This window comes from Euwallacea similis, chromosome 3 (genome assembly GCF_039881205.1).
Source record: "Euwallacea similis isolate ESF13 chromosome 3, ESF131.1, whole genome shotgun sequence".
Classification (NCBI taxonomy): domain Eukaryota; kingdom Metazoa; phylum Arthropoda; class Insecta; order Coleoptera; family Curculionidae; genus Euwallacea; species Euwallacea similis.
This window is the reverse complement of record NC_089611.1, coordinates 4,100,720-4,127,344: the sequence shown is the minus strand read 5'-3', so window position 1 is coordinate 4,127,344 and position 26,625 is coordinate 4,100,720. Positions and strand designations below refer to the sequence as shown.

Sequence of the window (26,625 nt, the reverse complement as noted above, 5' to 3'; positions counted from 1 at the left end):
GAATAAAAATTCTTGAATTTTCCAGTGAGAACACAATAAGATAAAGCATTTTTCGATTTTGAATTAGAAAATTTGTAAAATTTTTTCGACAATCTTTAAGGCTATGTTAAACTGAACGATTGCATATCACGAAATAACTTGATCCTAGGGAACAAGCTCAATTTCCAAGCCATTTTCAAATTTGTTGCTGAAAGTTTTTTGTACTGTGCTGCTGCAAGTTGGTTTCATTAAAAAAAAGTTGAAAATTTGCTAATTTGATAATTAAAGTTGCTTTGTGATCCTTAAAATGGGCATGTTATTTACTAAAAAATCAATGAGATTTCGAAACGACTGGGAAAGCAAAATGAAATATTGACAAATTCGAAATAGGGCTTAAAGAGTCGTGGAAAACCAGCTTTACAGACTTTAATATCTTGTTAGGAATCGATGTTTTTCGTAGTGAATGCGATTAAACTAACAACACTCCAATAAGAAATTGTCCATCTATTATGGAAGATAAATTTAGATATTCCATCATATTTAATAAGTAATTCTATACATTCTCATTTCATTTCCTCTCCTTATCTAATATTTACATGACTATAACAAGCGTTACACAACAATAGGTACTCTACATTTATAGATGCTAAAACAGAAAACAACAAAACTGGTGGCGGTTGTATGAGTTACTACAATACAGTCAATTTCACTTAAAAATACTTATTATGCAAATAACTTATTCTACTCCTATAAATGGCTATCACAGGTTTTTTCGCTGACGTTTTCTTCGTTATTATTATTGTTTATTATTGTTTTCTTACGTGTCTTGGGAGGAAAGAACAATACAGCAAATATGTTCCTGAACGGTGCTTCTATGGCCAAATAAAGCAAGAAAGCCAGTCCGAAAGATAATACTATGTCCGATATGGCAAAACTGATCTAAAAAAAAGAAACAAAAAGGTGACTAGGGTCGAGTTTTTAGACAAAAATTTAGTCAAAATTAGTAACAGCTAGGGTTAAATGTTTTTGAAAAAATACTTTGGAGGCATAAAATTCCAATTAAAATAGCAGTATATTTCTCGCTAATACCAATTGCAAATTTGAGCAACTATCCCGAATTTAGAAAAATTACCAAAAAAAAAATCTAATAAAATTTCTCGAAAACCTGAAGATTTTTCAGATATGTGTGTGTTGAATTCTTCAAGGTTTCTCCAATGTTTGACATCTTTGTTGAGAATTTAGTAAAATCTTGCGCGAGGAAACAGATTACCTTAAACTATATAAAAAAAATAAGACAAACAAACTTACAATATCAAAGTATGAGGTAACGTCAGCAGCTCCTTTTTTCGCAACTCCTCGCATCTGGATTTGGAAATGCACCAAATATGCGCCGTAAACCAGTTTGCTTAAAGGTATCCACGGCCTCCACGACAGGAAAGAATAAACCCACTTGACTTTGCCATAACTTGCCACGAAGAGAACTCCAACGCTTCCTAAAGTAAAAATATGTTTGTACGTCTTTTTTATGAATTTATGGGGTATTAGCAAAAGGATAATAGATAGATCAAATCTGTCTCTTGAAACTTAGATTTGATTTTACAAAGAAAATTTATGACATTACTCAGTGCCAACTTGGTTACTTTTTGATACTATATAGAGCATTTTTTAAAATTTGCATATAGTCTCGTATCTTGTTATTATAGAAGATAGAACAAAAGTTGAAATAGCAATATTGTTTTTGAAATTCTGAGTTAAAATTCAATCGCGCGCTTGAAATTTTTTTATCGGCAGCGATTCTCAAGTTCTGACATAAAATTATGTTTATTTGAATCGATAAAAAAGGTTTTTGAACTAGATTAGAAGACTAAAAAATTGAATAGTTCAATTTTGACCTTTCCAACCATCATATTGATCATACATACCTATTGACCAAACAGTTCTATGTAAAACTGAATATGAAGCTGCATCCAGTGTGTCGTACTCGTAATATGGATTGTAGAAGATAACTCCAGTGACTATGGATATTATCATTAGGGTCACTGAGGATATGAAAATTAGATAGGACGCGATCTGAAAAGGTCAATGACTGATAATGCATACGAGTAAATATTCTTCAGGAGTGCATATACATATATAGGTAATATATAGGTTTTTTAGTTATCCACCTTCAGAGAAGAATATTTAATTAAAATTTGAATGTCACAGTTTTCTAGTCAAATACGGTATATATTTTTGCATATTTCCTAAGTAGAAGTTGTGGCTAAGAATTCCACTATACAAATCCCTATACTTATCTCTGTTCATTTTTGAGTTATTGAAGCTATTAGTACATTTTTGCAAAATTTTCCTGCTCTATAAACAGGGTTTTTTGATCAAACATGTACATACACGAAAGCTATATCCATTGTTTCCGATACCAATGAAATACCACAATGCTTATATCAGCACAATTTTGCAACATTTGCACGCTTATTGCCTTTCTTCATAATCATAAGTTGCGGATTGTACATACTACCTTCAACGTACACCTAACCAATTATGTGTATTGGCTCGTCTGACACAATTTAGTATTGGATAACACTCGCAGCTTTCTCTTTTTACCTTATCTCATTACGTACTTTAAGATTATATACCTGGGGTTCAAATAATGTTTCACTTACCCAGTTGACATTCGCCTTTTGCTGCCTTAATCTATAAAACAAATACCCAGCAATAATTCCCACGACATACGGAGTGCTTCTGGCATGCGACTTAATGTAAGTCAGTAAAAAGTCTGGATGCGACTTTGGACTTCGGATGAAATCCAAGTAGAAGAACAATACAGCAGGTCTTTGGTAGATGTAGACGATAGTGAATGGGATGAGGATAGATATTATGAACACTAAACCTAGCACTATTAGGCCTAGTTTCTTGTTTTTGTATATAAGAATGCTAAGGATTAGGGCTAGAATAAAGTAGTGGAAGTCGCAGGAGAGGTACCAGCTGTGAACCATGCACTAAAACAAATTTCTTATCATTTTATTTGGGAGGTTAATGTTTTTTTACCATGTGATCAGCGTTGACGTAGTTGCTAATGAAAAGCAAATTTGTCCACCAATTTTTTCTGCAGTCCTGCACCTCTGGAGATATAATGGTTTTCCACATGGGGCCAAAGCCTATGAACTCAAACAGGGTGGCGCAAAAAAAAATTACGAATGCATACATTGGGATTATTCTAAAAAATTCAATTTTCAAAAATGCTTTTTTGTGAATCTTCCTACACTAAAATAATACCTCATGTATCGCAAAATAATTATAAAAATCGGATTCAAAAACTTCTTCTCCCATTGCACTAAAAGGCAGTAGGTTACCAGTAATCCACTAAGAATGAAAAAAGAATCCACGAATAAGTCTCCGTGGAAAACCAGGGTTCCAAAGAAAGACCTGTATTGCTGGAAATAATCAAATTTAATATGCAGCTAGAAAATGGGCGCGCTTTTTACCTCCTCAACAGTATCAAAATTCAATATGCCGCTGCTCAAGAAAGTGCCAAACCGATGATCGGTTATTATCATGAAAATGCAAATTACCCTCATTCCGTACAGCACTTCAAGTGCAGGGTTGGAGTCCTCACTACGTTCCAGTTTAGAGTAATTCTTAGTTACTGAGAAGGCGACTAGGAGGTTTCTCAGAGGGGAGCCTAAAAGGCGTTTAAGATTCATAGGCAAATACATAGGTTTGTGGAAATTTTACCTCCGTGTAGTTTCTCCTCGTTGGGCCATATAAAGTCGCAAATCGTCGAAGTTATAATCAAAAATATTATTATGGCAGACACCAACCTAAAACGATATTATGAATTTAATGAGCAAACGATGAGGTCTAGAAACTTACACAAAAGATATGTCCAGTTGATCCCAATTCCTTTCGCTGACCTGCAGCTGGCAGCTCTGTTCAGCAACATGGGACATATAGGTCACATTCTCCTTTCTCAGGGGAGTATCTACCCTCGCTAGATATTTGTTTAAATATTTTTCTATCTCTGGTGGTTTGCAGGCAGCTGGTATGCACCAACCAAGAAGTACCACATTTTCTGGTTGCTGGGAAGGATCTTTCTTGTCCTAAATAGAAATTTAGTTAGAAAGATCTGATAATCATCCATCCATTGCCCGATTAAATTATTTTTTCCTCTACTAGCTTTGAAAGGTACCATTATGGAGTGTTATGGAAATTAGTTTTGGAAACGTTTTCTCTCCTTTTATAAAACATAAAATTGCTAGTTGAACTACCTGCTTATGCAATTATATTTTCTTCTTCTTTTCCCAATTACTTTAAACATTCATGTATATTCCTGCATGCTTAATCACTTCAATGATAATTAGATAATAAATCCCGAATTATTCTATATTGAAATTGGCTTTTGTTTCGTTCTCGCTTCACTTAGGTTTTCGTGTCGGTGCAGTTACACTAATGTGAATAAACCCATAAGAATTATATAATACGGAGTCCATTATAGCTGCCGGTGATACCGGTTGTAGGTCAATTACATAACTGTTACTTTCAATGTCAGTGTACTAGGGTACCGTTCGCGGTTCAAAAACAAACCTGACGAATTATCGTGTGAAGATCGGTTAACGATGTCGCGGTTTGCTGCTGTATTGGATAACGATTCTCATTGTGTTCGGAGTTGTGACACCGCTTTGCTCTCGTATTCTGTAGTTCTTCCTGATTCCTTGACAAGATGTGGCTCAGTTGTTTTGGTTAAAGGTGAACAAATGTCGGTCAATGAGAATTAGAAATTTTTCTAATCTTGATGGTTGATATACAGGGTGTTACAAGTTCGAGTTTATGTATGGGGATCTTGGAGACGTTAACAAATACAAAGTCGGTTAAATGGAGGCAAATTTGCGTATTTTGATGTTCAATAATAATCCATTTGCGAATTTTTACAAATCCGAATACTTTGGCAATATCCGATGAAAACCAAAAATTTGGATTTTTATTTTTCTCAAAAAACTCGAAAACCATTATTTGGACAAAGCTGATAATGAAACATTATTAGAGCACTTCTTGCCTGGCTTTCTACTGGTGTGATCGGTATTTTTACTTGACGATTAGTTCTTGACGTATCATGAACTATTTTGGATTTCCTTACGACCGCCATCTTGGATTTCTCCAAAATTGCTATCTATATGAAATTTATTTCCCAGTGACGTATTATGTTCCAGTATTTTAATGAATTTTATATGAATAAAAGTAAAAAAACCTTTTCCATTTAAGGCACCTTCAATTGCGTTACCATGTCAAGTTAACAAACATCAGATCATATTTTGTTACCTTTATTATTTAATAAAATTTGTGGACTGAGTACTAAATAAATTAACAAAATAAGATCTGATGTTTGTCGACATGGCAAACGCAATTGAAGGTTCTTTTGATGGAAAAGGTTTTTTTACTTTTATTCATATAAATTTTACTAAAATACTGGAACATAATACATCACGGGAACGGAAATTTCAAATAGATATCAATTTTGTAAAAATCCAAAATGGCGTCCCTAAGAAAATCCAAAATAGCTCATGATATCTCAAAAACCAATCGTCGATTAAAAATGCTAATCACATCGACAGAAAATCCAATAAAAAGTACTCTAATAATATTTTATTATCAGATTTCTCCGAATAATGGATTTCAAATTTTTTGAGAAAAACGAAATCAAAATTTTTATGTTTTATCGGATATTTCAGAAAATGTTCAGATTTTAAAAAATTCGCAAATGAATTATTCTTGAGGGTCAAAATATGCAATTTTGTCTTCGTTTAACCGACATTGTATATCGTACCATTTTCAAAATCCCAATACATAGACTCGCATTTGTTACACCCTGTATAGTTAATTTGTTTTTTCCTTTTTTTCATAATAAGATAAGGGAAATGGGATAAACGAAGGTCCATCATCCAAATTGCTATTCCAAGGGTTGTAGTCCTCATTCACAATTTTCAAAAAAAATGAAAAGATCTCGATGCTTTCTAGACCAATTTATTAAATACATTTACTAATCGATATTTCAGGAATTTGTGGCTCAATTAGTATATAGTCATGGTCATGGCTAATAGGTATTTCGTAGCTATAGTTTAGTTTCGTTCACTTGTAAGTTGATTAGTTTGCAAAAATAAAAATTAAATGCAACTATTGCAGACCTACTTAAATTCATGCAATAAAAGTGAAATAATTATTGCAACCAAACCTGAATTTGAACTGCTATAACGATTAATACACGTTATAGTAGGTTCCAATCTTATTTAGATTTAAGACCATGGGGCGATTAACTTAGGTAGGTGTTGTAAACGATACAAAGACCAATATACCGATAATTTCCTAATGCATTTGGCAATATCCATATCATTAAGCTAAAGCAGAGATTTTGCAATTGACTATCGAATAAATCTGTCTTTTATCTGCATCATGCAGTAAATACTCACGTATATTTTGTTGATCACAGTCTCGTTTTCTCCGTAAGCCAGCGATTTGGAGTCTCTAGGGTTGCTGGGTATTGGGATGTCAGCTGCTATGGTAGCTATGCAATACTGAGTGGGAAAAGGGGCTTTTGCAGTGAGGCATTCTTCGAAATGTCCGAATTGGGCGATGCTGCCTCTCAAGATGCCTTGAACAGATTTCGCTGAGGAATCGCGCACTGAAAATAAAAACCATAGAGAAGTGGTCAAATATATCGCAAATGATCATGAGTGGAGACGGAAGAACATGGGCACTCTTTTTACTTTCTAAGATTTTGCAAGATTTGATAATTGTATAGTATTTCATAGACATTGGCTTTATATGAATTTTCTTGAGATTAATTGAATTCCATATCATCAATTCTCAATCGTAGTGCCATAGATGCTTTACAATCTGTTTTTTTTTTTAAGAAATATCAGTTTGTTTAATTTATTATTATCACGTTAATGATAGTCTAGACTAACGGTCTGAAAACGTTTCTCCAGTCAAAGGAAGCTCCTTCATATTACCATCTTGACCCAGTGAGCGTCAATGACGCCATATTACTTCATAATTTATTTTTACATTGTGAATCTTTAATTTCTAGTGGCCACTTAACATATACCTCTGCGTGCACCAATATAACATTATTACACAGTTGTGATTAAGAAATTGCCACCATTGCAAACAACAAAAGTTATGCGCCAAAATTGCAATTTTAATACTTAGGTGTGGAGGTATTTTTATTATCCTGTTCTTGCCTAAGAAGTAGTTATAGGTAGGTATCGTTATACTGGCTAAAAATAATTATTCTATGTACAATAGTTATTGGGGTGTAGTATTGCGTGTTAAATGAGACACGTTGCTTGTTGTATGAGTTACTTGAAAACTAACACCACTCACTATATTTTGTAGGCCAAGGTTTCAAAATTCTACTGGTTTGATCATTAACGGTGTTACCAAACCTAACACTGAGTAGTAATAGTAAACTTTGCAGCTTGTTAAAGAACCAAATGTGCATCAAAATGCATACGAAATATAAAACCACCAAGATAAAAGTAAGGAAGAAGTTTACAGCAAAAAGCTCCAATTTAGTCACTATAGTAGATATAGTAACTAATAAATTATTTAATAACTTTAATTTTAATTGAGTAATATAAAATATTCTACTATTACTTGCAGGTAAACGTTAATTAGCAATAAAATATGTATGGATTTTCTTAAGCACATTTGCTCATACAGAATGCTTGAAAGTAAACAATGTCAAATGTCAAATGTGAGTGAACTACAGAATTTGGAAATAGCGATTTAAATAACAAGTGCAGAAAGTGGCACTTTACCGCACTCTGATTGCTGATTACTAAACTATGCAAAGTGGAGTTCGGTCACCAATCGGGTGCAGTAAAGGCACTTCCGCATATGTTAGGTGCCACATTTTTCCCACGAGCGCATGTGTGTTATCTCCGTCTGTAAGTTCAATTAAATATAAACGATATATCGTTTTTAAGACCACACAAAATATTTGACACCGGTACGTGCGGTAAATCATTTTACCGCATATGTGCGCTAAAAGACTACTTTTAGCTCGCAGAAACGTCTAATGCAGCCACTTTATCACAGAAGGACTTTGCAACAACAAGATTCACCATCCAATTATCTTTAAACTCTATCAGATGCAGCGATTCGGAGCAGTGATATAATGTGCCATAAAAGACACGTTCCTAATAACTCACATTACGGCTAGATATCCGAGAAGAAAGTATTTCTTCGGACAAAAGTGGCGAAATTTTGTAAACCAGATCGCTTGCTGTGACACAACCAACGAAGGTATAATTCGACAAGGTCGCATGTTTTTAGTTGTGCCACACTAGGTAAATGGACCAGTTGTTGCGTATACATAGCATATGTATGGATTGTTACATAACAATAATTGGTGAATTTGCCCTATTAAGCCTTATAGTATAATAATAGTATGATTAATAGACAAATTTCTTATGTGCATCCATAGGATATGGCAATTAACTTTAAGAGAACCTAGCAGAAGTCAGAATTCAATAACTTGGTGTAAGTTGGATTTTGGTAGTTTAGGGTCATGCGGTTAAAGCTTTTGTAAAAATCTAAGAGAAAACTACGATTGCAAACAGTTTTGTTTGTCAGAAAAAAATAGAATTTCTGAGAAAGAATTTGAATTTACATAAAAAATTCGAATGTTTAGGACCAGTAATAAATTACACCATCAAGAAAATTTCCTATGTAAAATAATTTCCATGGAAAAGAAAGATGTGACTACAAACGTTTCGTCCAAAAAAATCATAATTTCGACGATTAAAAATCAGAGAATTTTTATCAGAAATCTTTTAAAAATTATGGCTATTAGATTGAGCTACTAACGAATTTCTTAGAAAAAAAATTGCCACGAAACCCCAAAAACTGCCCAATATCTAACTTTTTATGTCATCTTTTCCATGAAAATTATTCTTCACCTAAAACTACCTGGCTTCTGCTTTTCCAGCACTTACTTTCATAAGCCCACAGTGTTAAATTTTTTAAAGCTTCTATATACATCCGGCTGTGTTCCCTACATAAAACGTCCGTGCCGTCTATAACACCCAATGGCAACTCCGGAAAAATATCCACATTTTTTTCCAACGGTTTCGGTTCCTCGGATGCAACTACCAACGTGATACCACCGAAAACCAACAATCGCGCGAAGAAATACATTTTGGCGGTACCCGCGCGATCACCGCCAGTAAGTGTCTTAGGGACTACTGAGTACAACCGACGAGAACAGAACTACTCGGGCAAATGAAGATTTTGTGTAGTGGAACCTGTTTATGCATACTTCAGAATAGGTTTGAGGTATGGTGGTTTATGAACTTTGTCCCATAGAATTTCTTTGACTGAAAAATGGTGCTGACGAATTTATAACGCAATGAAGTTTACCCATAAGAATACTATAATGTACGAAATCTGAGCACAATCAAAGAGGTTCCTATAAAAATTCTTTAAAAGAGTTTAAATTTAAGAATAAAGAAATAAGTTTTATTGGTGTTGCCAATGCCAGGTCTAAGCCCACATCCAAAGGAAATGTAAGCAACATTCAAGGGATTATTAGTGTTCTTCCCGTGGCAATAGGGTATGCTTCTCAGTTTTATTCGCAGCTTCATCCTGGAATTTGTTTCCATCTGAACATTTAATCTCCTAAGTTCAAATTATCTTTCAACCTGACCCATGTGGAGTGGAATCTCCTAACATGTTAGCAATTTATACATATAGTTGTTCATGTCTGATGACAGTTTTTAAATCATTCTTGGCCTAAGTTGCACCTGCCAGGAAAGACTGTTGGAAGATTCTAGGGCAATAATAATTCCAGAAACTCAACTCAAGACGTTTTCTTATTTGGACTTTCTTTAATGCTTACTTTCGAATAAATCTGTTATGATTCTATATGTACTATTAATTAAATATTCCTAAATTAGATCTTTCTAGTTGTTTTCTTATATTATACTATTTTACACAACTTAATCAATATGGGAAGATGTCATTTATGCAGCTAGCCGCTAAAGTATTTACATAATACTACAAATAGTTTTTAATATTCATAAAACCCTGTTAAAACTACAACTCGTGACTTAAGCTTAACAAATTGAGCGAAATCGAGTTTTTTGTGGCACCTAATTCAATCAAATATAAGAGAGCTTTCTCAATTTTCCTATTATAAAGTAACTTAAGGCTAAAACCTAGACTTAAAACTATAATACTTAGTCAACGCTCTGTGAGCATCATTAAACTACTAAACGTTATAATCCATATCACTATTCAGCTTACAACTTACTATCCTCCACAGAGCTATTATTGTGGTGATGATTGGGAACCCTACTTATATCACAACTATCTAGAGTACTAACAGTTATCGCAGACCCATTGTGCTGATTTGACTCCTCTAGCTTCTCGCTTTTGGCCTCACGTTTGGGCATAAGAAGCTCTTTAAAGATTTTCCTGAAAGGAGCCTCTATCATGAGGTATAGAGCTAGAGCGCAGATGAATGCCATTACCATGTCGGAGGCTGCCAAACTTATCTAAAAAGACATAATAGAACTCTTTTTTCTAAGATCAAAAATTGCATTCTCCATTAAATTATCTCGTGATTGATTTTAATGAAGACAACTATTAAGAGCCAAGAAAATTTCAGTGTTCCTTCGAATTATAAGGCTGTTAACATTGGACCATAAGCAAGGTTAAAAATTGCACAATACGCCAATTTACTGCAGAAAAGAGAATTATCTTTCATCATCTTTCGAAGTGCTTAATTATAGTATAAAGCCCCACAGAAGTACTTTTTTGCATGTTCCAAGAATCACTTCCAAAAGTAAATATTTTAGCAACGGTCGATGATTGTTATTATTTGGTTTGAATACTATTTCGACCTTGCCTACAAAGAATCGAATGCATTATTCAAATCAGGTACCATATTGTAATTTACCATACACAAGTTAGGAGGTACTCTTGAAAATGAGGAGAATAATAAGGCATAATGCAAGTGGAAGGTATTGTGTTAGTAAAGGGGACTATTGGTGTTTGTTTGGCAATTAGAGTGATGTGCAGGGATTAGAATAGATGGTGTGCAATAGTATGGCGTTCGATGTTTGCAATTCTCGTGCTGATCTTAAGAAGCATTGTTTGTCATAGTATTAAGATCTGTTTCACGAAAAAAATATAGATTATACAAGATTTTATATAGGATTTATGACGAATGTTTTCTCTTTATTCCGAACTTTTGCAATAATACCTAACTGCTTTATCAATCTCCCCGGTAAAATTTCTTTTACTTTACTTGTAATTTTGGCCCATTAATAAGATTTCATTAACCCTTTCTGATCGTCTTCAGTAGGCATTTATCTTCTGAATATTAGGAGAATATTTTCTCACTGTATTTCATGTGTTGTTGTGCACTTTCAATACCATTTTTCCAACTTTGTTTCTAGTCCTTCTTTTGTATATTGTTCCCTTTTCATGCAATTGTTCGGCTATTAACATCAAATTTGTAGCTCTACCTTTGATTATATTTTTCCACCATTCTTTCTCTACGTTGAGTTTTCTTGAACTAACCTGAATATCGTATGAATCGTATCGTAATAATATCTCCTGAATATGGTCTGAATAATCGTCCCTTCTCCTTGATTAGCTCGTATATTCTTGGAGAATTTTCTCCCATTAAACTCTTGATATCAACTATCCAATTTTCATTCTAACACTCTTCTAGGACTACTCATATTCTTTAAGATTAAAAAATGCCTTATGCATTTCTTGCATCCGCAATATCTTTTATTTTTAATAAATTCCAATCCCAGGTATAGAAAATAATGAAATAAAGCAGATACTTACCAAGTCAAAATATGTGATATATCTAGGGTTCATGAAACTAGCTGCTGACCTGAGTTGAAATTGCATATGAATTAGGTAGGCTCCTGCAACACAAAAAAAAATTAACAAAACTATAAATGTTCAGAATTAAAATAAAAACTGTTACGCAAATGTAATTTTTGTTACAAAGATTGCAAATATGCGATTTTTCGGCTTAAATTATTATAGAGATGCAGAGCATTAAAACTTCAAATTTGGTTCAGTTTTCCTCAATTCTTCTACAAATTCTTTGACACCTCATAAGTTTCCCTGGAAAAAATCACCCTACCAAATTACAAATAAAAGCATAAAAATTAAAAGATCCTAAATCAGTAGGTACTATTAAAGTAGATCCAGGAAACGTAGATTTTTAATTTCATCATTTTTTAGGGTGACCATAACATTAAAATAACGTCTTAAATAATTATATGTAATAGTGCAATATAAAAACACCATTTGCGTTAATATCCATGACAAATAAACCTATACTAATTTGGAGTTTCTCTTTCTTACCATATTGCAATTTGCTCAAAGGAATCCAGGGAGACCACGAAAGAACCTTCGATATTAAGCTAGCGTGTCCATAACTGGCCACATACATCAATCCTATGGTGCCCAAGGCCCATAAAGCTCTATGGAGCCCTGCGTAAGCCCCCGATGTGTAGGGATTATAGGGATGGTAAGGGTCGTAGAAGGCTGCTCCGCTGAACACTGCGGCTGCTAGGGAGCAGAGGGATAGAGCGACTATTAGGAGGGATTTCCTCTGAAATAATAGAGTAAAAAGTAATCTAAGATCGAGACAAAAAAAATGAAAATTTGTTTTCAAATTGGTAACTGATCCTTGAAAAAGCAGTTATGGATCCTGGATTTAATTCCAGCAAACACTTTTCCCCCGAGAGAGCCTACCTAACTAAATTAATAACACTTCTAGCATGCTCTTTAAATGCTTCTACTTACCCGACATACATGGTAATTTCGACCCTTCAGTTTATAATAAAGATACCCTCCCAACATTCCAACGAAATAGGGGGTGGCTCTCGTATGAGATTTGCTATACGTCAATAAAAAATCTGTGTGGACTTTTGGTGCTTTCAAGAAGTCTGGATAGAACATCAAGGTCGGAGGTCGGTGGTAAACTACGGTTAATATAAATGGAATAGCCTGGAAAAGGGGTGAAATATATATTGAGAAATTGTTTCCAATAAGAGAAAACAAATGAGTTTTACCATGGATATGAGGGTCGTGGTCAGTAGGGAGCTGAGACCTAGTTTCTTTTCCTTTTTGATTAGGATGCAAATTCCCACAGCTATAATGAAGTAATGAAAGTCACAGGGCAGGTACCAAGCGTGGGTCATACACTACAACAGAAGAAGCTCATTTCGTTCATAGCAACTTACTGGTTCATAGGTACTTAGAATTTTACCGGATACACATTGAAGGAATTTGTAATATAAATTTGTAAGTATTGAATGCTGAAAAAGACTTCAACATTCATTATTTCCATTACGCGGTATTTTTGAATATTGAAAACAATTACAATCCTCTGCTGATCTATTTATCACGTTCAGTTCCTGAGATATTGGCACTAAGTGATATTATCTAAACTGACTGTTTAAAATTTCGTTACGGCAGGTCCGGTTCTTTGATATTTAAGTTATTTCTGATCGAGTCTGAGATATTATAAAGCATTTTGGAGTAACTCGATTTGAAATAGAAGTTTAAAGGGACGTGCTACCAAGTCTAATATAAAACATCAAAAAACCAGAACTTTACAAATAATTCGCATTCTTCACCTCTTCCATCATGGTCCATTCCACCCAATGAATGCATGGTAATAATTTAATTATGAGATAATCTCCTCAAGAAATCGATAATGTGGGTCAGCGATTACGTTGTTATATGACACTGTGATCTGAAAATGATAGTAATGGCACTCGCTATAACATGCTGAAGAGTGAATAAGCAAGTACTCACGTACTGTTAGTCTGGGATATGAAGAGAAACTACAGTTATGATTCCGCAATTAGAATAGTTTCTTGTCGCAGCGATAAAAATACGATAGTCTTAATGAATTTCCCATAATTAATTGAGATATTTCTTTACATACTTATCAACGATTATTTTTTCGTCATTCTCAATCTGAGAAATCACCACAAAACATGTAAATCTGAGATGCAAAATATATGCTACGTTATGTTATAAATGTTTGTCCGGACTATTATGTTTTACAGAGAATACATTCTCCGAAATGTGAGTTATGTTGCACAACCTTATGTGAGTTACTTAATATTATCCATTTAAGACTTATACAATGCCTCGTTATTATCTGCATGATTAGGAGTTTCCTGGTGGGAAAATGATTGAAATCCTGATTAATTTCAAGTATCTTTTATTCCAATGTTGATCTTGGAAAATGGGAAAAAACTATAACTATCGTCCTGCAACCTAGCTCAAATCGCTGTTATCAAACAAAAATAATAGTGCTTTATTAAACACTTTCACTCATCAACATTGATCTTTTACAAAGATCGTTAACCTACTTTGTTTGACCACCTGTACCGTGCGATTTCGTCACTTACCAAACTCTTACATATACCACCAAAATCTGAAAAAGTGCACGTTAGATAATTTTTTTAGTTTCAACGTAAAGTTATATCAGTCCACCTGTACCCGCGCCCATCCATTAAAAGACATTATGAAATCACTGATTAAAGTTTGCATGAACTAGAAACAATTCTCGTAATATTTACATTTTTTATTGAATATTTGTGAGCAAACAACGAATTTATGTAATTAACGTGGTTGGTGCCACTTTTACCGAAGAAGTGTGCGTAAATAGAATATTATGGGCAATGCTGCAAATACGTAGTGGGTATGCTCATTACAGAATCGTAGAAAGTGGGGCCCCGATAATTTGGATTAAAGTGTTTATTATCTAACCACGTTAATAATCTGGGAATTGAGTATCGTCAATCATTATGTCAGTTTATTGAAAATTTAAAAACATTTACAAATTTAGCAGAATTTTATAATCCAAAATTCTTGCTATTTTTTTAAGAAGGTTAACCTGATGACTAGATAAATTGCGTAATACGGCCTCTTTTTTAAAAACAACATAAATTCCCTAAATTAATTGCGAATTTATTAATAAATTTCCAAGTAAATTAACGAATTTATAAAACTTAACATAGATTTTGTTCAGCTAAAAATAATTACTCATTCGTAAATATTTACTGCCTACTGTTGTTATGAAATATGAATTGATTTTCCAAAAAAAGGAATATGGCTATAGTAGAATGCATAACTAATTTCATATAATTAATATTCAATCATCAAGCAACATATTGGGCCTATCACGGGCATATAATTATAAAAAAGTCTCTTATAATTATTTTCCGAAACAGCTTTTGGGGAAGTAGATAGGTAAATCATATATTTATAGCGAAAGATCTAGAATATAAAAAGCAAAATAATTGCAGTTCCCATTATTTTATTTAATTTGTGCGCGTTCTATTATTCCTTAACAATAATCAGTAGCTATGGCTGCATAATTAAAATATTATTTATTTATTATATCTGCAATTCACGGCAAAATGGTGACTGACTGTTTGCCTAATCCAATTCATGAAGAATATATGCAAATAGCCAGCATCTTTCTTTCGTAAATATTCGGGATAATTTGAGGGAAAAAATATAAACCGAAAAAGGCAAGAATAACATCCCTTGATGTTTTGGTTGGTCTTAAAAATCCGTCATGAAATCTAGCTACCTAATTATTATATTATACAGTATAGGGATGTACAGTGAGTAATTTTAATATTCGGACACTGAAATATTTTCATTTAATCGTCAGTAATTTTATTTAAATCGCAGTTAATAATATACAAAATAATATATTTTATAGAATATGTGTTCCGTTGACAGCTGACGTAATTTTCATTGTAAAAAAGTGAAAATTTGCAACAAATAGTAAAATTAAAATAAAAGTAGGTGTAAATTCTGGGTTACTTTAATATTTAGACACCATATAAAATATTTTTTTGCGCTCTAGAATTTCATTGGAATGTTGTTTTAATACACGCATATAAACAAGGGGGATGATAAAAAAAAATATTTTTGTTAAATTTAAGTAATTGTGTACTATTAATAGATGGCTTAATGGCTGCTATAGTATAATGGCCCGCAAAAAGAATATCAGTTTTGGTATATAACAACTTATGATTTTCTATAATGCCAATGTAAAATTTTATAGAAAAATTGCTGAGTTGTGTAATGTAAGCAAGAGTACAGTAGCAGATATCATTAGGCGATTTAAACAACAGGATTGTATCCAGTCTATACCCCAAAAGGATCAACCAAAGAAATTGGATGAGCGTGATAAGAGAACCATCCTTCAAAGAATCAAAAATAATCTAGCATTGAGTGCATCAAAATTAGCCGAGAAATTCTTCAGAGATATTGGGAAATAAGTCCATCTTCAAACAATACGCCGCGTATTAAAAGAAAATGGATACAATGGAAGAGTTGCTAGAAAAAAACCATTTGTAAGTGAAGTCAACCGAAGAACAAGATTGAATTATGCAAAAGAATTTATTTTGAACCATGATACTTGGTGAAATGACGTTATTTTCTATGATGAAAGTAAATATAACATTTTTGGGTCCCATGGTCGAAGAATACTGTGGCGAAAGAAGGATGAAGAATTAAAAAAAAAAAATTAAACCTACTGTTAAACATGGAAATGGAAACGTTCTTGTATGAGGATGTATTTTCACATTTGCAGTAGGTAAACTAGTTTTTATAGATTCAATAATGGATAAAAATTTATATTTGAATATTTTAAAAAGTAATTTACGTCAAAGTGCCAAGAAAATGGGAATTTCAGATACTTTTAAATTCTATCAAGATAATGATTCTAAACACAAATTACTTTTAGTGCAGGAGTATTTACTTTACAATTGCCCTAAAGTATTACAATCACCACCCCAATCACCGGACCTCAATCCCATCGAACATCTGTGGGACGAATTAGACCGAAAACTAAGAAAAACTGAAATATTTTCAAAGGAAATGTTAAAACAACGATTAAAACAAAAATGGGACAATTTTAAAACAGATTATTTGAAAAAAATTATCTGCAATATAACTAAACATTTATGGGCCATTATAGATAACAATGGTTATCCCACAAAATATTAACCAAGAAAATAACTTGTTTATTAGTATGTGGTAATTAAGAAAACCAGTAGTGTCCGAATATTAAAGTTACTCACTGTAATTACCTAATTAGTCGAGAGTATAGCAACCTTGACTGTAGTTTTCAAAATTTTTTTCCAATCAACCCCTCAGCAGGTTAGGCCATAATTTTAATGGCATCAACAAACTGAATAAAAGCATTAGAATTAGTAAGGATGTTCGACTAAACAGATTTCAGTAATTTTAAGAGTAATTTACTACCTAAAACTAAGCAAATTATCGGGATTTTTTTCATTAATTTTTTCAGATATTTTTAATATTAGAAATATCCTTTTTATTTATTTTTCACGTTTGACGACATTAATTTGACGACATTAATAGGTAATTTAAAACATCTAATGTGTTTCAAGAGTCAGGCCTTGATGGTAGCCTTCACATCATAAGCTGCTTTCTCTCAACTTATTTTTGCGTCCTTCAGCTTCTAATGGAGAAAATTTAACTTTCGTATAAAATTAGCTTTATATCCTTAATTGTTCATAGTCATAAACGTAAATTTTCTGTATTTCTTGTTGTGTTCACAAACTACGTAGTTTGAACAGTTAAAATTTGTAGTTTGCCTACAAGATCATGAGACACAGCGAAACGCCTTTGATAGATCGAAGAAATATACCTTAGCATATAAAAATCGGATTGTAATATCTTTATTGGCTTCCGACATACGGCGTCTCTTTGACATCTATTTTTTCGATTTTGAAACTCGACTAAAATGAAGGTAAATATATTAAAATACCTCATTATTGACGCAACTTATAGGACATGCAAAATTTTTTAATTAAATATCATAACTGTTTCGGAAACTGTGGTTATTTTGTAGTTTTTGTATTTTGCATTTATTATACCTGCTTTTAACGGCTGAATTTGATGATACGAAACTTAACGCTTAGACTCATCCATTTAAATTTACTGCATATTATTGGAAACAGACCTGCCTCGCTTAATACACTTTTTGCTAGTGCAAGAAAGGTATCCTAATCTTGCACGCAACTTTTTTTACTGCCAACAATTATCATCCAAGGCCGTTTAAAAGTGATACTCTCAAGGAACAATCAAAAGTTCAGATCACTTTAAAGCACCCATTTTAACTTCATATATCCAAAAGGAACCAATTTGGGTGTGGCTTAGCGAAAAGGCAAAAAAGCAATTAAATCAATCAGGCATGGAAAAAATGGATAACTAATCCATTCAAGGGATTTTAATGATTTGCATACAAGCGATTTTATATTAATAAATTTCATGAAATTGCTATGATAATGTGAAACCACACATTACAATTGAACCTACACGGTGGCGGTCGCACGCATTTGCAGCAAAAGCGAAAGTTAAAAATGACATAATGAAATCATTTTTCAATTGTTCAAGGATATAGTAATATAATAAACATTGCTTGCTTCCAGATGTTGATCGTTGTATTGGAATATGATTCAGCAGAATTAATAGTCGATTTTTTAAATTGAAATCCACATCAGCGGCATTAGTTTTTTTTTTAGTTTAACTAACATGTTATCAAGCTTGATATCGGGGACAGAAAGGTTTGAGAGGTTTATTAGTTTCAGCAAAACAATCTTACAAAAGAGAACGTTATTTCCAGCACTAATGGACCTTACCATGTGGTCCGGATTCACGTAGTTGTTAATATAAAGCAAGTTTGTCCACCAGTTCTTTTTGCAATCTTCAGAATCAGCCCCAGCTATCACCTTCCAAAGAGGCCCTTTTCCTGTATAGTTGAACACTGTGGCGTAATAAAATATTACAAAAGCGTAGACTGGAGTTAACCTAAAACCAATAAGAAGTCTCAGTCTACGTGTTTTCAGAACATTTGGGCAAAAAACGATTTCCAAATTATTAATTCCTTCAATATTTTATAAATTTTTTTCAACTTCATAATTGAGCAAAACAACGTAGCTTAAGTTCGTTGAAATTAGAATTCTCAATACAGCCTTGAAAAATAAATATATCTATTTTTGCTAGATTTGATCTTGAACTTGACTGAGGAATACTTCCATATGTAATAAAAAGTAACACTCAAACTATTTTATTTTCTGACTAACCGTTGTTCGGTTTCTTCTCTCTTTTGCATAAATAAAAGATTTAAAATAGTTTATAATCTTCAATAGTAAATTTTTGGAAATTAAATTAATTTATGGAAAGTATACATATATAAGCATGAGTAATATTGCGTTATGTTAGTTTTTGACGAAAATACGGATCTTTTCATTCATCTTACGATGAAAACAGGAATAAATAATATTGAAAGAAAAATCTCTAACACCGTCACTAATTATTTTATTATTACGTACGTTTTTGTTCCAAATGTTCCTTTACAAAAATTTACAATTATTATCAATTATATTTGAAGTTGAAGTTTAAATTTTGGTTAAACTGGGGATTACCAAATTAAAGGGTATTTTTGCGTAGGAAAGAAATACTACTTGGGAACTAATTGCAAAATTGTAAATAACCAAATTTTGTTACATTACATGGCATGCAAGGGAGTCGTCACATGATCTCGAACTAATCCGGTCTGATGCGGATATCTGACCGCAGAACCGTTACCTGGTTAAATGCCGTACCCGGTGAGGTATGGGTATTTGACCGAGTAAGAGCTCTCCGACTCAAACGGTCAACAAAGGATTTTTTCAAATCTTCTTCGTGTCAAAAAACAACATTTTCATATACCTCGTACGAAAATATTATAGTTTTCTAGTCTATCACATTGCTTCTCTTAATGTAGATCGCATCACAATTACTTATTTACCTGCTGAAAATGTACAGAAACTTTCAATTTCCACTTACCTTATATACCGAAGAAACACTATAAACCCGGGATTAACCATCTTCTTGTCGAACTGAGTGAGCAAACCATAGGCTACCAATAGTCCACTCAACAGGAAGAATGTGTCCACAAATAAATCTCCATGGAAAATTATACTTGCGAATGGAGATCTATATTGCTAAAAATAATTTCAAACCGTAATTAAATGATCAGAAATTTTGTGGGAAGCTCACTTGTTCTACGTAATTGAAATTCATTAAGGCAGAAGAAGTGAAAACTCCAAATCGATGATCCATAATAATGACCAATATAGAAATGGTCCTCAATCCATATAGAATGTTCAAATCTGGATTTGTAGTCTCCATGTGTGTCATTTCAGTGAAATTTGCTCTTGCAGAGAACGATAGAAGCAGCTTTTGCCTAAGAGTTTCTGCATTCGCCATAAGCATTATTATTCAAAATGTAGTTTTGCTGATGTACCACACTTACTCTTTTTGGCCTTTTCATCAGATTTAGATTTCTTTGACTGGAAGTCGTATGTTGTAGACAAGATCACCAAAATTATAAAAATAAATGTTAATAATCTGCAAATATTTTCCATTAAAGTTTGTTATGTCAAGGAGAGAGTTTTACCCAAAAGAATAATCGGCAGGAGTGTAAAATTGTTTGTCAGATTTCCTGGAACAAAATTCTTTTTCAATGTTGGCGGTAAAGGTCACGTTTTTGTTTTTTAGGGGTGTATCTGCATTTTGCACATATTTATTCAAGGAAGATTGTAGCTCCTGCAGGGTGCAGGAAGCAGGAACGCACCAGCCCAAATTCACAGTGTCTCTCGGTTGTTTCGTAATATCTTTGTACCTCTGGAACCAAACCAGATATTTTATAACCAAGAAAAATATACGTTCGTGCAGACATGCAAGACCTTTTCACTTTTTAGGTACCTATACACTGTTGGTACTTACTTACATATAGCGTGTCCAAAACCGAGTCCATAGGATCATAATGAATAGCCAAGTGGTCTCTTTCTGGATTTTCCAAACTTGGAACGTGCATAGTAACAGTACCCAAACAGTATTGTGTTTCAAATGGGGCTTGTGCAGTTGTACATTGCTCAAAGTGTCCCATTTGAAAGATATTGCCCCGAAGGACACCTGTTGAGGCTTTAGCAGTGGAGTCCCACACTGAAAGAATGGAAAAAGTTGATTATCACTAACCAAATGGAAAAAAATCGTTAAATGAATTAGCAGGCGGATTTCGTTAATAATAGCACCATAAGTTGTATTGTTGTCATGATTATGTGTAATTAGCGAGAAATCAATAGATGCAGGATTTGTAGCAGTAATTTACTTGCAACAATCTAATTTTGGTTATTGTTGTTTATAACACCTGCAACAAGCAATAAAAACAAATTGTTTTTGTACAAAGTAGGTAATGTATCTTAAAAAGGATTGTAGTATTAAGGCAAATTAAAACTACCTGTATTATGGCTCTAAAACCTTGGAATGGAGAAATAAAGAGATCGGTAGCACAAAAACGATCAAAAGCAGAAGTGCAACAAAAAGAATTTAAGGGACATCGATTAATTTTTTCGATTTAAATTTGCAGTATTTAGAATTGGGCAGGAGTAGGCATCATACTATGAAATAAAGTTAAATTACAAAATGAAAATCTGCAAGCCAATCTGTTTTCCCTCCATTCCATTGGTTGCAACTGATTATTACAGACAGATAAACAGTAAAGTTGAGCACAAATGGTCACAATATAAGACAAATAATTAAAGAAATTTAGTAAAAAAGAAATTCAAGGCTCTTTCCAAAACATCTTCCTTCCAATCAAAGGCACGCGCTAATAGATTTCCCAGTGGCTGTCCCGCTTGCAGCAAAAAATAACCATGCCCCTCTGAGGATTGAAAATAACTTTTTCCTAATTAACATATTTTTGATATCTATTTGGTCAAGTTTGTCTCCATCATTTCAACAATTTTGAGTGCTAAAGCACTGAGGTACCTCACTGACTTATTGAATATTGACTCCTATGAACCGAGGCAGAGACATTGCCAAGCAGTTCGGTACTGCGCCTGCTGGGGACCCAAGGCTCACATGAATTTGCTTTGCACTGAGATCCCTTATCCCTAGATCCACCATTGCTAATTATCATCCCACATGGTCAAAAAATAAAAATACATTTTACAATAATTATTTGAATATACTGTTTTGCGCATTTTTCTCGTTTTTATGGAAGTAACGTCAGAACTACTCAATACTCTCATATATAATAAAATATCCTCACAATCAATCAATAAGGCAATGGAACAATTCCTAGACACCGACACTACTTACTTTCATGAGCCCATAGAGTGAAATTTTTTAAATTATCCACAAACAGTTCGCTTTGCTGTCTGCACACCGGATTCACACTATTTGGAACCCCCAAAGGGAGTTCCGGAAACAAGTCAAAATCACTTCGAAAGTATCTATGTCCTGTTGAAGTCACACTACCCAAAACAAGCACCGAAATAAACATTCGCAAAAATTGCATTTTTAAATTCAATAAAGTCCACATTTTGAGCGAAAGCTCCACCAAAAGAAAATGGTCAAAGTACCAACTTGTACATTTCCCACAGGTACAATGGAAAAATTGTGCGAACAAAGGAGCTTTTATAAGCTTACAGATTACAAACAAGCGGTGGTCGCCTTGGTGTCCTTCAAATGGACCAAACGCAGGTTCAGGTTCTTAGTGAACCAGAGCAATCAATGTCAAGTTTATTGTCAGGGGAAACTTTATCTATTTAAATGTTTATAAATTTGATGGATTTGGTTTGAAATTTGAAAAATTGAAAAAACTAATTTGATTAAAAAACCATAAATTGAAAATTTGTTTTCATACAATTTCAATATACACCTTTCAAACATTTTACTTTACCGTTTATTGCCGTTTTCACTATTTTTTCTGAAATTCTGAAGACGCCGACAGATTTGTCATCGGAGCATCTGTGTTGGTCCAAGCCTTTAGTAAAGGGTGAATGTTATTCTCGGTTACTTCTAACTAAGAATAACCTGCAACTCTGTTCCTTCAACAACCCCTTCTTATGTGAGACATTATTCCCAAACTGAATAAAAGGAAAAATTATATAGTATGTTCCATTAGCGATCGGAACAGAGCTGCAATTTGGTATTTGGCAATTTGGCAATTGGTAAACTTTTGCAAACTGTAGGCGTCCTCCTCAGCGCGCCCCTGTCAAGTCATAATCAAATAAAAAACTCAATATTCAAATCAAACACAAGAAATCTATTTGCATTTTAAAGTTCTATTAAAATCAGTGATGCAACGAGCTTAGGTATAACATGACAAAGATAAATATTGAAAATTCGTAAAATTTTGCAAATTTTTCTGTGCAAATTCAATTGTAGATAGATGCAACTAAACCTATCTACAATTGAATTTGCAGTTGTAGTAGGGCCCCATTGATAAATAAATTAAAATCGTTGTTAAATAAAATGTGGAGGCTCTTTCTTAAATGGGGCAAGGAATATAAGCTCATAAGCCTGAATTACATTGACCTGGGCAAGCTGATATTTTTAATATTTGGCAACTCTTTTATGTTTGTTTTACGTGGGAAATGTAACTTAATACCTACCTAGACAGAAAATAGGTATTACAGTTAAGAGATGTCAAAAATACCAATATTTCTTGGTCTGCTGATAATTATTTGATATGTCACTTGTTTATTTTTTGAAAACAATTGAATGGCATTTAAATTTTATGGTTTGCGGAATATTTTAACCAAAAGTTGTTCGCATGCGTAAGGAAATGATCCTTTTTGAAGATGCGCATGCGTATCCTCAAGCAAAGAAAAATAAGCTCTCAATGATGAATAAGTTGAACTTTCCAAAAACCATCCAGGCTAAAAATTTTAAAAATGTATTACAGGACTCTAAACCAAGACATTTAAGGAACCAAGAACTTTTTTAAAATGAAAAATATCACAGTATACGGGATGTTGATATTTTCGATGGTCACTATTCGTATATTTCGGTATCTCTGTATAATTCGTACAACATCGATCAAATTGCAGAAAAAATACGCTGTTATATTAGGTTTTTATTAAAAATATATGTAATCAACACTTCTTTCTTACAAACCGGGGTATTTCACTCAAAGCTTTCCGCATTTAATAAAAATCGGTAGTTTTACGTTTTTGGCCTTTCAACGTCGTGAGTGCAAATTCCTTGATTCAAGTTATATCGTTACATCGTTCGTTTTTTAGTTAAAACTTCCCACAAAGCCGGATTTCATTGCAGCCTCTCAACGAGGACTAAGATAATAAGACAGCTCATAGTGAGAAATTAAAAACAAAAACGCACACTGAGAAATAACAAATGTAGGAAAAACCTTTAGGTCCTGCTTGACCGAAAAACGACGTTATAGTACTACCTAATGGATATCTAATGACCGGCAAAATTCAAAGAATAAGAAGTGTATAAGACCCTCGACTCCATTGTTATTATCGTTATTATATGACGTAATAGCGTATCTATTTTTCATACTCCTAATAATATTTAATTGTGTAGTACAATTATTTCCAATTAAAATTAAAATCGTAACTGATTTATTATTCATTGGCTTCGCCTGGCCAGTCCTTTTAGTTATTGTTTACCTATGTAGGTACCACAATCATTAAATCGTTTTAACCAGTTTTTAAGCTTAAGTAATTAGTAGATTTATGTAAAAATAAATCGAATTAAGAGGTGCGAAAGATGTGCACATAGTAAAAAATTAATCACCTACATCTAATACCGGCCTTAAGAGGATGGGGGTAAGGTCTGCGATTGCCCAGGACGGCGGACTTTTCTGCTCGACCGTTTATTCTTGGGAGTAAGGAGGTGGTGATTAAAAATTTTAAAATTCGCCCAGAGCGCCATACCTGTTAAGGCCGTCCCTGTCTACATATGAAAGAAATCTTCGTGATAAAATCGCTCGTCACTGAAATTTATGCAATTATTTGAAATCTATGTCTAGTACATAATATAATTTGAGGTATCATAATGATGAAGTTTTTCATTTAATAAAAATAAAAAGAATCGGAGTTAGAAAAACCTAAACAGCTGGCGATCTCCTTCACCTAAAACTCGTTTTAGAAGGCCGAATTTTTATAATTTAATTCTTTGACTTACATAGTATAATATTGATTCAATTTTTTGCAGTTTTATTTATGGGGATCCTGATTCATGGTAAAATAATATGCAGACGATATCCATGACTCATTAAATCTAGGTTGGCTCATGGAGCAGGGTTTCGTGTCATTTGTCTCAAAGGTTGTCCACTTGTATTTCAAGTCTTTTTTCTTCCCCAGATGTTTCAATATTTAATCTAATATTTATGTACATTAATATTTATAGATTTAATATTCAATAACGTCTGATTTGCTTTTTATTAATTGCCTTAACTTGAATGTTAATACCCACAATGCAGTTATTTAGTCGAGAGTCGATTAGAAAGGCATTTGCCATATTTACTACCATCGAAGTACCATGCAGGATCTCATGAAAAACTATTTAATAAGAATTTATCTCGCTTACTTTTTTGTATCCGTTTTTAGGTGTAAAAATTTACAAATTCACTGTGTCGTTTTGGACCCCTCAATGACATTGAACACAATTTTGTGGTCATATTAGCCAAGAATTGGAAATAACTCAGTGCAGTCTTGAAAATATTGGGTATTTTATTGATAATATTATGTATAAGAATCACATAATTTTTTTTTTTAGATATAAAGACAATACAGAGAATGTTTCAGGAATCAGTATAAAGTTCTGAAATTCTGAAAATATAGCGGATGTTTTTGAGAAACGGTTCATTCATGTTAAAAGTACATATGGTCCATCGAATGCCTGGTCGCATCGCGGGTACTTGCTTAGTGAGTATATGCTCAAACTTTTTCGTTTTTCGGCCAATTTCATTTATATTTTCAAACCATATATTTTCCACATGCTTATATAGCAAAAAGATATACTGTAAATATGCTTTAGGCATCCTTAAAAGTATATTGGTTTAGTAACGTACACATTCTATGGATATGCCATTTCTCGCCGAAGAGCTGACCTCAAGGCTGTACGAATACAAATATTCACAAGTATCGCCTAGAAGTTAGCAAGGAATGTCATATAGAGTGTCTCACTTGCGTTATCTTGTCAGGTAACCCTGAACTTATTATCGAAGTTTTTCCTATATCAAGCCTAAGTCTCATATGCTTAAGCTTGTATAAGGTCGGGAATATAATACAAATTCAAAGATATGCACACTTAACTAAGGTTGTATATATTTGTTTAATTCGAACCTTCTACTAGACACTTTACATGAGAAAACAAGTCTAATTAAATAGGAGTGGATTTTACCTAAAGTTTAAGTGCTTCAAGTGTTCTTATTTTAAAAATTAAACATGTTAGGTTTATTCAACCAATTTTATTGCGTCTTTTAAAAATAAAAAGCGATAAGGCTAATCAAAGTCGCATTAACTTGATTTAGGTTAATTTGGTTAATAAGGAATGTTGCTCATTTAAAGAACGGAGAAATATGAATCAGGTACTAGAGTCGGAATGCGGAATCGGTTCAAATGTAAACAAGCTCATATAGCTTCTTAAAATCATAAAAACCAGCCAAATTATATACGTTTTCACTTAATTTCAACTTAGTTTATTAACTAAAAGGTGACTCATAACATAACGTCGCACAACCACATTATA

At 33.2% G+C, this 26,625-nt stretch overlaps 2 protein-coding genes across 2 annotated transcripts; both read right to left on the bottom strand.

Annotated features, from left to right (window-relative positions):
* Positions 1-463: 463 nt before the first annotated feature.
* On the bottom strand, positions 464-9,204 carry LOC136420012 (nose resistant to fluoxetine protein 6-like). Its single transcript, XM_066406641.1, has 11 exons — positions 8,970-9,204; positions 6,438-6,649; positions 3,850-4,076; positions 3,712-3,797; positions 3,462-3,658; positions 3,253-3,410; positions 3,025-3,193; positions 2,640-2,975; positions 1,902-2,049; positions 1,288-1,472; positions 464-918 (listed from the first exon to the last, which is right to left on the bottom strand). Exons 1-11 carry the CDS (start codon positions 9,169-9,171, stop codon positions 727-729), a joined length of 2,112 nt encoding a protein of 703 aa, XP_066262738.1. The 5' UTR covers positions 9,172-9,204; the 3' UTR covers positions 464-726.
* A 660-nt stretch (positions 9,205-9,864) lies between these two features.
* LOC136419907 (nose resistant to fluoxetine protein 6-like) lies at positions 9,865-22,511 on the bottom strand. The gene is made up of 12 exons (XM_066406503.1): positions 22,222-22,511; positions 20,849-21,063; positions 20,516-20,742; positions 20,372-20,466; positions 20,116-20,312; positions 19,903-20,060; positions 18,714-18,882; positions 13,080-13,211; positions 12,811-13,014; positions 12,367-12,616; positions 11,836-11,918; positions 9,865-10,529 (listed from the first exon to the last, which is right to left on the bottom strand). Exons 1-12 carry the CDS (start codon positions 22,442-22,444, stop codon positions 10,275-10,277), a joined length of 2,208 nt encoding a protein of 735 aa, XP_066262600.1. The 5' UTR covers positions 22,445-22,511; the 3' UTR covers positions 9,865-10,274.
* Between the last annotated feature and the right edge of the window lie 4,114 nt (positions 22,512-26,625).

Coding starts and splice junctions, on each gene's coding strand:
- LOC136420012 (XM_066406641.1), bottom strand. CDS start 9,171: ATGTATTTCTTCGCGCGATTGTTGGTTTTCGGTGGTATCACGTTGGTA. Junction 6,650..8,969: donor AACACTGTGGGCTTATGAAA/GTAAGTGCTGGA, acceptor TTTTATTTTCAG/TGCGCGATTCCTCAGCGAAA. Junction 2,976..3,024: donor ACGTCAACGCTGATCACATG/GTAAAAAAACAT, acceptor AATTTGTTTTAG/TGCATGGTTCACAGCTGGTA.
- LOC136419907 (XM_066406503.1), bottom strand. CDS start 22,444: ATGTGGACTTTATTGAATTTAAAAATGCAATTTTTGCGAATGTTTATT. Junction 20,061..20,115: donor ATTTCAATTACGTAGAACAA/GTGAGCTTCCCA, acceptor AATTATTTTTAG/CAATATAGATCTCCATTCGC. Junction 13,015..13,079: donor CCACGACCCTCATATCCATG/GTAAAACTCATT, acceptor CCCCTTTTCCAG/GCTATTCCATTTATATTAAC.